Below are 12,059 nucleotides of genomic sequence, written 5' to 3' on the forward strand. Positions count from 1 at the left end.
TCACTGAACTGTACACCTCAACAATGATGGAACTGTAATGAATAGATATTCGGTGCCACTCAGATGAGAAAGGTTTCCTTTTGAGTCTGGTTCCTCTCAAGGTTTCTGACTCATACCATCAGCGAGTTTGTCTTTGCCACTAGCTCATTATGGACAAACCTACAATTATAAGGAAGTTATAGGCAGTAAACGTATATATTAATTCATTTATTATTATTTTAAACGCTTTATCTCTGTATCTTTGAGACCATGTCCATTATTAAAAGCGCTACACAAATAAAAAGGAATTGAATTGAATGGAATTGGTTTCAGTGTGTAGCTGCAACTGTCTGTGTAAAAATACACCGTGTTTAATGAGTCCAGAAAAGAGTTTCACTCTGTTAATGTTGGCTGCTCTGTTCCAACACTTACAGACGCAGACACAGATTTGCTGACTCAGAATCACATACGACGTACAGATTGATTCTGGATATGTAATGATGTTCAGTTGATCACGAATCATCTAAAGTCAAGAGACCAGCTGCTCAGAGACCCTCACACACATTTCTCCTGTGTTCATGTTCACATGTGCTCAGCGTTCTGCTGCCTGCGTGAACAGATTGTGGACTTGTTGGTGCTCTGTGACCTGTGAATACATATTGAACATGAAAATGCTAAATCTTTTTGTTCACTAAAACCACCAATTTATATTTATGTTTAACTTTTACTCTATGCATGTACACATGAGCAGTACTTCTCTGTATTACTTGGTATTTCAAACCATCTAATTCCGTTTGTCTTTCTTCTGTTTGTCAGGGTGAGCGGTGTGACGGAGGAGATGACCGCCAACAAGAACTCAAAGGCCACGCCCAAAACAGGAGGGGCTAAAAGCCCTCAGGAGATTCCTGACAGGTGAGCATCGCAGCCCACTGAAGATTTGTAGTTTTATTTTCTTTTATTTTTTAAACATGATAATATGTGTCTCTTGTCTACTGTCTATTATTAAAGCACAATAAAGAGTGTTTACGTAAAGAACATTCCTGGTATTCTGAGTCGGATTATGGATTTCTATGGATTTTCTGAGCTCATTATTAAATTCACCACTGTTTTACGCTGCCAGATTGTTCTTTAGTAGAAGTAGTGTTTTACAGTAGCATCTTGACCACCACAAAACAAATTTGGAAAAGAAACTGGGAAACTGGGAAAATGTTGACTGTAGTTGGCACGCGTCTTTTGTAGATTAAAGTAACTTTTCACGTCAACTTCTGAACTACACGTAAGTCTGTAGCTGCATTTGATTTCTGAATGATGAGGTGTTTAAGGTTCAGGAATAAACTCCAGTACATGCTTTAATTGTAAATCTCCTTTACGATCTGGAAACGTTGTGGAATCAGCACCTGTTTAAATACACACTCTCCACACACACACACACACACACACACACACACACACACACACACACACACTGACCAGGATTCAGTTAACATGTTGAGACATTTTCTCACCATAGTTCAGGGGTGTACAGTAGACATGGAATCTTTTGTTCTCTCTATGTTTATACACACTGCCACTCATCTGTTTTTAAACTCCTACACATCATGGCTTGTGCCACTTGAATTGTTTAGTTACACATAAAATAGTGATTAAATAAAGAAAATTAGTTTGTAATTATTAACGGTGCACTCTAAAGTCATAATAATTCAATATATTGACTAAAGTTTGTGGACACCTGGCCATATGTTTTGTATGTGCATCTTGAACATCCTGTTCCATTGGAGTCCCCATTTGCTTTTATAAGAACCTCCAAGATTTGTGATCATTCAGATACAAGGGTGTAAGTAAAGTCAGGTACTGATGTAGGATGAGGAGGCCTTCAGCGTTCAGAATTCATCCGAAAATTCATCAGCTCATGTGAGGTCAGAGCTCTATAGCAGTCCACTTAAGATTCTAACTCATGTAAACCTTTGGAGTTGGCTTTGTGCATAGGGGAATTGTGATACTGGAGATTTGGGTCTCCTCGTTTAAGTGAAGCGAAAATTCCACATGCAAAGAAATTCTATACAATTGTGTGCCTCCAACTTTGTGGTAAGACTTTGAAGAAGAAACACATATAAATAGTGTAGGTTTTGTTATTAAAGTGTTGAATTAGAGCCATGTTGTGTATCTGTGTGTGTGTCTGTGTGTGTGTGTGTGTGTGTGTGTGTGTGTGTGTGTGTGTGTGTGTGTGTGAGAGTGTTCAGTAGTGTATTCCAAGGATCTGTGTGTGTTCAGTAGTGTAATTCTGTCTGAACAGGGCTTCTGAGAAGATATTTTTATTTTCACTATAAATCATGTTGACTTTATAAGTTGAAACAGAGCTGCTGTGAGAAAAAGGGAAAATAAAAGTCAAATCTTAGGTAAGTATAATATCCCCGGTATGGTCTCTGTCTGTTCTTTTTTTAAATTTTTTTACTGGAACATTTTTGTGGCTGCTGAATCGCACCAAGGATCATTAGCTCTACTCTTGACGTGAGTCTTTAGATGTGTGTAAGTGCAGCGCTATATTTTCTCTCTCCGGTGCTGAAGTAGGATATGTTCCCTGTGGTCAGTGTTCCCCAGTAAGAGCCGGACGAGCTCTGGCACACTGCTGCCGGATCTGTGTGTGGCCGGGCAGCTGAGCTTCTCGAGTCCTGGAGAACTTCCCCTGGAGCTGGGCTTGTTATTTCTGGCTCTCCTCACACTGCAGATATGAGCTCAGTGTGGGGTTCAGTGACCAAATTCTGCACTTCAATTATTAAAATATTCCCGTCTGTGCGTAAAGCTGAACGTCATTGTGGAAGTACTGTTTTTCAGAGACTCTGGTCGTGTCAGGTTTTTCTATACCTGATTCCATTATAAATATGGATTTACATAAATAATCTTTTGATCTCTCCATGTTTGGGCCTCGAGATTGACGTGTCTTAAAAGTGTAATAATCATTTAGTTTTTTTGTGAAAGGATGACCAGCATTTTCAGGGTTATAATCCGGTGCCAGTATGAGACTTTATTTGGGTATTTGCTCTCTCAGCAGCACTCTTCATGTCTCTCAATAATGTGGAATAAAACAACAAGCAATGTGCTCTTTGTAATAGACCAGACTTTAGAAACAATACACAGGAACTCAGGATATACGAGGCTACGTCCATATAAATTCTCTTTACAATAGTTTTACAAAGATTGTTTACACTAAAACATCTGTAAACACTTTTACATCGCTACACTGCACATGCTTAAAAACCTAAGAAGCTTTGATCTGCATTGTTTTCATCTCTGTGATTCGATGCACCGTCGTCAAGGTACAGCAGCAAAGTTTTAAACGGCTGGACAAACAATTCTTTGCAGCAGTTCAGCCCAAGACTCTATAACGTTTTTATCTTTTGAGTCGAATGGGTCTTATGACTACGTCACATGACTCAAAATGCGCTTTCAAATATCGCTGTCACTCGACACTTCAGCGTTTTTAGATTCATCCACTTGGAAGAGTGTTTTTTGAAAAGCTCCTGTTTTGAAATGAACAATTCAGAGAGACAGTCAATTTTTTTTATCGGCACGAGTGGAAGGACGTTCATAAGACGTTTGTGAGACTGCTATGGTGTATGGTTTAGAGACATTAACAAAAAAACAGGAGGCGGGGCTGGAGGTGGCAGAATTGAACATTTTCATCAGTTTTGATGAGTATGGACAGGATTAGAAATTAGTTTATAAGAGGGACATGGGCAAGAGGGGCATGTAGGACGTTTTGGAGACAAGGTGAGAGAGGCATGATTGAGATGGTTTAGACATGTGCAGAGGAGGGACATGGGGTATATCAGTAGGTGAATGCTGAGGATGGAGCCACCAGGAAGGAGGAAAATTACACTGGCTATATAAAGGACTTTCAATCATTGGCTTTTTGTGAAGTATAGGCTCTGTTATCACATTTTGGATTTGTCTGATGGATCTTATGTTCAAGTGTCCAAAATCTTTTGTCCATACAGTGTAGTATTCATTAAATACATATGGTTGCTGTTCTGGCAGTGATCATATAACCACATGATACTCACATATGGGTTTATATAAAATACAACTGCTTGACTAGATTATTTACACCACACTGGTATATTAATTTAATCCCAACATAACTCAGATATCATTCCCTAACATGAATCGTTTTTCAAGCATATGCAGACTCTTTCAGTATCTTTCTCCTAATTGGCATGTGGTCACTGTGTAGTCAGACTTATTTTTGTGTCTGAACTTGTATGCATGACGTATGTATAACTGCGCCAACCCCTCCCCCGTTTATGAAGTCATTGGATCTGAGTGTTTCTCAGAGCGACTCAAAGCTGCTCAGGAACATCACATTATTGAGTTCTCAATAATGAACACATCTAGAAAAGTTTTTCTGTTACCTTCATGTTCACCTTGGAAATGATTTGCTCAAATCCCAGTATGTAATATTTTGTATGCAGCTGTATATTTCTGTGATTTGTCATTAGTGTGAGCACCCTGAAACGAACCATGTACACACACGCTCTCCAAACCAATAACGTCACATAATGATTCATGTCCATTACAGCTACACGCAAAAATGACGCCTGAACAATACACCCTGGGAAAAGCATTTTTTTAAAGATTTCACAGCGCACAGCACCTTACATCAATGAACACAAATCTAGTCTAGTCATTCAATACAGATAAAAGTAATGGCTCCTTTTGAGGCAAATGGAGAAGACGTAGCTCAATGATTAAGGCTCTGGGTGACTAACCGGAAGGTCTGGGGTTCAAGACCTAGCATCACCAAGCTGCCACTGTTGGCCCCTTGAGAAAGGCCCTTAATCCTCTGTGCTCCAGGGGTGCTGTATAATCGCTGACCCTGCGCTTTGTCCTTAGGTTTCAATCCAGCTGGTATATCCAAGGAAAAAATGTTACTGTACTGTATATGTGACAAATAAAGGAGGATTTAGAAAACACTCTTTTACCATTTAGTTATCTTTTTTCTCTCTCTGGCCTTGTGTGACGTTTTGTGGGTGTGGCTAAATTTGACTCGACTGATTTTGAATTTTGAAAGAACTTGCACACACAAAGATTAAAAAAGAGGTGTTATAAGAGTACAAATCTTTCATATACACGCGGATGTAACTAGTGTGCACGGTGTAGTGGATTGGAAATGTGGTGAGTTTGTGTTCCCCTGAAGGCCTGCAGCGTTTCAGCTGCTGTAGCGTCTCTCCTCCCTTCTGAGTAAGGGTGGCGATGTTGAGGTGTTGAGCAATCTGTCCCAACCTGCAGGCATTATCATACTCCTGGCCTCCTCCCAGCTCACACACTCTCACTGTTCAGGACATCAGATCTGACTTTCTCAGTTTCACTCAGTCACAGCTCGAGCGAAGTCACAGTTCCTGGAATCTCATGAGCAAAGCGTTTGCACCTCATTTGAAAGAGCTGGCGTGAGGCAATCGATGTCCTGAGTCGTGAGTAGCGCTTGTGCTTCATGAGCACTGACAGTAGGAGTGATGATGAGGATTCAGGTTAATCCGTCGGAGACAGAAAACTGCTGAGTGAAGGTAGGTGCCTTATGTTTTGAGTTCTCAGTGTCGGTAAAAAATGTATCCCGAATTATTTTAATTATACGGAAAAACCTGTGCAAGCATTTTATTGAGCGTGTTTGTCTTGGCTAGACGTTGATGTTGATGGAGACGGCTTTGCCAAAATTGTGTCAGATTGCCGTGGTACTTTCCGCTGATGGTTTGACAAAAGCAAATCCTGCTTATTATTTGAAACGTGTGTTCAGGTTTAAGAGTTTCCACTTTACTGTTATTTTGTCCAGAGTAAAAATTTCTTCTCTGCACAGATTTAGTCCTTTCAGTGCTGACGTACAAAGCTAAGCTAATAGCCATGATAGAGTTTCTGACTGCTTTCCGCTTTGTTTTCTTGTTACAGGTGCCAGTCTGCGTCCCCACCTCCTATTCTTTCTGCTGTGAAGGAACAGTGTCACGCTGAGTTCAGCGAGACAGAAGACGCCAGACAGCAGAGCAGATACGCCAAAGCTGACACAAAATTCCAGTCTCATAGGAACTGGAGTCAGAAAACGGCGAGTCTGCGCAGTGGAGCCACGCTTTTCCCCGACTCCAAGAGTAGACTCACCAAGGCCAAGAGCATCGGCTGTCTGGATAAGAAGCTCAGCATCTACAAACAGTCCAGTGGAGAAGATCAAGAGCAGAAGGAGAATCAACTGAAAGACAGTCCTCCTGGAGCCTGTCCCGGAACTTTCAGCAAGAGTACACTGTCTTTAATCTCGGCCTCTTCCTCCTCTGCCAAATACGGCCACAAGCGCACTCTGTCGCTCAGCCGGAACGGTCCCGGGACTTCGTCTGCCACAATCCGGAAGAAGATCACGGAATGGGAATGTCGGAACGTGTCTCTTCCTAGGATGAGTCTGTGCTTAGACAAGAGGCCTGGTGGTGGGAGTGAAGGCTGCCCCAGCTTCTTGTCCTCTCCTTGTAGCGAAAAAGCCTTCGACTTCAAGTCCATGCGCAGGATGAGCGCGGCATTTTCCGAGTGTTCTTATCCGGAGACCGAGGAAGAGGACGGAGCTTCGGACCGAGAATGTAGCGGCAGGTTCCAGAAGAGAGAAGGCCCGAAGTCATTCCACCGCGCTCATTATCCTCGTAAAGAGACGTCTGCTGTTCTGAACCGGATACAGAAGATCGAGCAGGCTTTGAAAGAAAGTCCGTCCACTCCGCCAAAGTACCTGAGCAACTGTTACGGCTTGGACAAGTCACGGCAGAAGTCTTTCACCATTTCATCGCGTCACGAGGACCTGGACAGCACGTGTGACAGCAAGCGAAGCAGCATCTGTTCTGTGGCTACTGAGCCAGATACTTACCCCGGCTCAGAAAAACTCTCAAAGATCAGACAGAGGTTCAGCATCGCCTCATTCATGTCTGAGAGCTCACAGCACCCCTGTGCACCCGGCCCACCCGGCCCACCCGTCAACCCCCTACCTAAACCCAAGCGCACTTTTGAGTATGATGCTAATCGGAGCCATAAAGACTCTTCACCTAGCAATGGAATACCTCCAAATTCTGACACTCACATAACTCCGCCCACCGTTAACACATCTGCGCGCTCGTTCAAGGGAACCCCTGACAGGTAAGACCTAATCTGACAGAAAGGATGCACGTGACCTTCGGCTTCACCATAACATTTGTCAATTAATAGATCGTACGCCAGCCGGAAAATACAACACAATGTGTATTTTGCAATACACTGTTCTAATCTCTGACTAACGTTGTCTGAGTATCGCATTCCACTTACGAATCCTGTGCCTGTGAGACTTGAGGATGATTTTGTAATGTCTCTCTGTCTGCTGGGAAAAAAATACCAGTGCGAGCTCCTCGTGGGAAAACGTCTCCTGAAGTGGGCTGTGCTGTTGCATTCTTTACAGTCTAGGGTTATACCTTCAGTATGACTAAGATCTAAATAGTAATGACATCAGCAGAAACCTTACTAATGCTACTCAGATTCAACTACAATCATGTTGTAAGAACTTTTTATTGTATGTGCAAAAATATTCGAAAAAATCTCTTCGTTTCAGAGATGTCACGTGTGCTCATTACGTTCTCTTTTGTAACGCCTCTCAGGAATTGAGATGCCGATGCTGTAACGTGGGTATGAGTTATGAAAACTTATAGACTTTCTATTATAACCAACTTGTCTGCACACAATTTTGGTAAACAGCTGCATTATAACAAAACACTCATTATACAGTGCCCTCCACAATTATTGGCACCCCTATTTAAGATGTGGTCGTGGACTTCAAAAAATTCTCCTTTTTTTTAAAACAACATAGAACCCAAATGCAAAAAAAGAGAAAAATCCAACCTTTTATTTAAGTACATTACTTTGGTGGTAAAAAAATCACACATTTAGAAAAAAAAAAAAAACTTGAAATCATGTGTGCCACAATTATTGGCACCCCTGATGTTAATACTTTGTACAACCTCCTTTTGCCAACAAGACAGCACTTAATCTCCTCCTATAACATTTCACAAGATTGGAGAACACAGAGAGGATTTTGACCATTCTTCTTTGCACAATCTTTCTAGATCATCCAGTGTCCTGGGTCCTCTCTTATGCACTCTTCTCTTTAGCTCGCCCCACAGGTTTTCGATTGGGTTGAGGTCTGGGGACTGAGATGGCCATGGGAGGACCTTGAGTTTGTGACTGCTGAACCACTTTTGTGTAGATTTTGCCACATGTTTTGGATCATTATCCTGCTGAAAGACCCAATGACGACCCATCTTCAGCTTTCTGGCAGAGGCCATCAGGTTTTTATTTAAAATATCCTGGTACTTCAAAGCGTTCATAATGCCATGCACCCTAACAAGGTTCCCAGGGCCTTTGGAAGAGAAACAGGCCCACAGCATCACAGATCCTCCACCATACTTCACGGTGGGCATGAGGTGCTTTTCGGCATACTCATCTTTTGTTTTACGCCAGACCCACTTAGAGTGTTTGTTGCCAAAAAGCTCAATCTTAGTCTCATCTGACCAAAGCACACGATCCCAGTTGAAGTCCCAGTACCGCTTAGCAAACTCCAGGCGTTTACGTTTGTGAGTGTTAGTGAGAAAAGGCTTTTTCCTTGCATGCCTCCCAAACAGCTTGTTGGCATGTAGAGAGCGTCTGATGGTTGTTTTGGAGACTCTGTGACCCCAAGATGCCACTCTTTGATGCAATTCTGTGACGGTGAGCTTGGGAAATTTTTTTACTTCTCTTACCATCCTCCTCACTGTGCGTTGTGGCAAGATAAACTTGGGACCTCTTCCAGCCTTGTTTGTCACTGTTCCAGTTGTTTTAAACTTCTTAATGATTCCTCTGACTGTAGATACCGGCAAGTTAAGGCGAGTGACTATTTTCTTGTAGCCATTGCCTGACTTATGAAGGTCGACACACATCTGCCTTACTTGAATGGTGTGTTCTCTTGTCTTTGCCATGTTGACAAATGGGTAAGAGAATTAGGCCTCTGTGTCACGTCATATTTATACCCCAGGAAACAGGAAATCATGAATTACTAATTAAAAGTCCCTAGATACCCTGACCAACCTTAGCAACTACAGAAAAATATATAAAAAAAAAAAAAAATTTTCAGAGGAATTGTTAGGGGTGCCAATAATTGTGGGACACATGATTTCAAGTTTTTTTTTTTCTAAATGTATGATTTTTTTTACCACCAAAGTTATGTACTTAAATGAAAGGTTGGATTTTTCTCTTTTTTTGCATTTGGGTTCTATGTTGTTTTAAAAAAAAGGAGAATTTTTAGAAGTCCACGACCACATCTTAAACAGGGGTGCCAATAATTGTGGAGGGCACTGTATATAAAACGCTCATATATATATATATATATATATATATATATATATATATATATATATATATATATATATATATATATATATATAGGGTATCTCACAAAAGTGAGTACACCCCTCACATTTCAGCAACCATTTTAGTATATCTTCAAAGGGACAATACAATAGAAATGAACCATATACATGTTTTATATAATATAAGATATAAGATTTATTTTAGAGTATTTATTGTGCATCTTGTATATAATTCAACATACAGCCATTAATGTGTAAATATCTGGCAAAAATAAGTGAGTACACCCTAAGTGATAACTGCTGTTCAACATCGCACGTCATGGCAAAGAATTCTCTGAGGATCTGAGAATTAGAATCGTTGCTCTTCACAAAGATGGCCGAGGCTATAAGAAGATCGGTAACATCCTGAAACTGAGCTACAGTACAGTGCAGTCTAACCTTTAAAAATGAATTTGTTTCGCTTTTGTAATCTAATTACTCGAGTTACTCAAGAAATCGATACAGCCCTTTTATATATATATATATATATATATATATATATATATATATATATATATATATATAAGTCTCTGCAGGAGGCAGGAGCAGGTTTCTGAGATGCTATGAATGAATGTTGTAAACGTTCACCATTTTAGCATAATGTTTTTTTTTTGGGGCAGAACTTAACTGCACTTTATTCTCATTGGCTGAAAATTTCCTGTAATAAAGGACTTAAGTTGTGTTTGGACTTTGCAGTAAAAAAAATTTGTTCATTTTTTAAGTTTGGGTCGCATACGACTGAATGAACCGTATCCAGAAAACTCTCTACTGTAGTCTAAATTTCCGAGAAGTGTTTTCTGTTATCTGTGATCTGTGACTTCATCTCGTCTTATTGCCCTGATGTAATGCAGTGCGGGTCAGAAGCCCTTGTGGCTTCAAGGAGCATTAGCATTTTGTTTACAGCTCTGGTTCCTCACGGTTGTTTGAACAAGCTCCGGAGTGAAGATTGTTTAAACCGGTTCTCTGAGCGTGGAGACGAGCCAGGTTCTCATGCTGCGTGGGTTCGAAGGATTTGTGTGCTTGGAATTCCTGTGGCTGCATCAGAGTCAATTGTTTACAAGCTGTAGACCTTCAGAGTTGTTGTTGTTGTTGTTGTTTTAATATGCTGACACTTTGATGTCATGTTTGGTGTGAGTTACCGGCATAAGAATCTTCTTACTGCGTTTGGCTTATAGTGAATAAACAGGACCTCGCCGTCCTGCATTTCAGAACTATTATTCATTCTGAACACAACGTCCAAGGCTTTCTGTCTGCTCCTGATTTTAATTGGCTCCGTATTTTGGAGTCATTGAGGGATTTGGCCATCATGTGAAAGAAGCTTTCATCTGCTCAGGTGGTCTGAGTCTGATTTGAGGACTTCAGGGAGCCAGAACAACTGGACAACTAAATAAACAGACTTGCGTGACTTTTACTTTTTGTCTTCCAGAGAGTCGTGTGAGTCTGAAGACGCAGTGAGCCTGCCCTCCTCTTACCCCTCTTCACCCACAGAAAATGGCACTGCGTCCACAGAGAATCACAGCTGCCCCAGCTCTAAGAGCACTCCAGAGGAAAACGCTTACGAGGACATTACAGGTGGGTTCACAAACACATGACCTTCAACTAACTCCAGTACAAGTCACAGGTTTGTGGACACCTGACCATTCTTTTTATACACCCCAGTACTCATTTAGTTTACATTTTGTTGTTATTACAACCTCTGGGAAAATGTAATGCCACCACATGCGAAGAAATCCTGTACAATTGTGTGCCTCCAACTTTGAGGTAACAGTTTGGGGAAGAACCACATATGGCTGGAAAAGTCAGGTATCCCAATATGTTTGTACCTATAGTGTGTATCCAAGTTTGTTTTTTTTAGTACAGTGATACAGAGTAAAGACGCGACCATGTCTACCAATTCGAGCTTCTAAAGAAGCTTCACTTCTAACATCCATGATCATTTGAATCAGTCTGAAAACGCTTCTTTTTCTTGATTTTTTTCCCTCCTTCGTTCACACTGAGACAGCATTTTTGAGCTTTTCAAAAACAGGTTTTAAAAAAAAGAAAAAAATACCATTTTCATCTCGTTTCGACTCTTAGTTTAAGTCAAAACAAATAAGACGATGTTGTTGTGCAGTTTGATAGCATCGTTAAAGATTCTTGCCAACTTCAGATGACATTCTTTTCAAAAACACGCATAAACACTACTCATAAGCACCGGGAATACCCCGACTAATCAAATCCTTAACACAGAACAGGTGAACACAGTAGGGGGAACCAGCCAATGACAGGCAGAAACAAACGTTGAGCAATACAAAAACTAATGGCCAAATGTACACAAACGCAGAGTGCTGGGACTTTCTCAGTGTGCTCATTGTTACTAGGAATAAAAAAATTAATCTTGAGCACTTATCTGTTCTCTTATTAATCGTTATTGTTAACGGTGCATTTGTTTATGATTTTGAAGCCTTAAACAGTCAGTTTTCCTGGAAGGATGAAGACGCAGTCATTATGGTGAGGTAAGAGCTGATAGGCAGGCGTTGCTTCATTCAGAAAAAAAGAAAAATGCTGGCATCAGAATTCAATTCCCACCGATGTTATGATTTTAAAGGCATACAGATATTTCCCGATTATTTAGATACGAAAGACAGCAATAACAGATGGATTATGTAATCCCGTGTG

At 40.9% G+C, this 12,059-nt stretch overlaps 1 protein-coding gene across 4 annotated transcripts in view; it reads left to right on the forward strand.

Moving 5' to 3' along the window:
- dennd2b (DENN domain containing 2B) overlaps nucleotides 1-12,059 on the forward strand; it is a 60,354-nt gene that overhangs the window by 23,086 nt on the left and 25,209 nt on the right. For 2 of the 4 annotated variants that reach the window (XM_046857028.1, XM_046857029.1), the window contains exons 2-4: nucleotides 796-891; nucleotides 5,917-7,128; nucleotides 10,828-10,973. In XM_046857028.1, the coding sequence (XP_046712984.1) occupies nucleotides 796-891; nucleotides 5,917-7,128; nucleotides 10,828-10,973 (1,454 nt within the window). The remainder of the gene's footprint in view (nucleotides 1-795; nucleotides 892-5,916; nucleotides 7,129-10,827; nucleotides 10,974-12,059) is intronic. The other 2 variants (XM_046857030.1, XM_046857031.1) reach the window with 1 other exon arrangement.

The sequence above is a fragment of the Silurus meridionalis genome, chromosome 9, assembly GCF_014805685.1.
Source record: "Silurus meridionalis isolate SWU-2019-XX chromosome 9, ASM1480568v1, whole genome shotgun sequence".
Lineage (NCBI taxonomy): Eukaryota > Metazoa > Chordata > Actinopteri > Siluriformes > Siluridae > Silurus > Silurus meridionalis.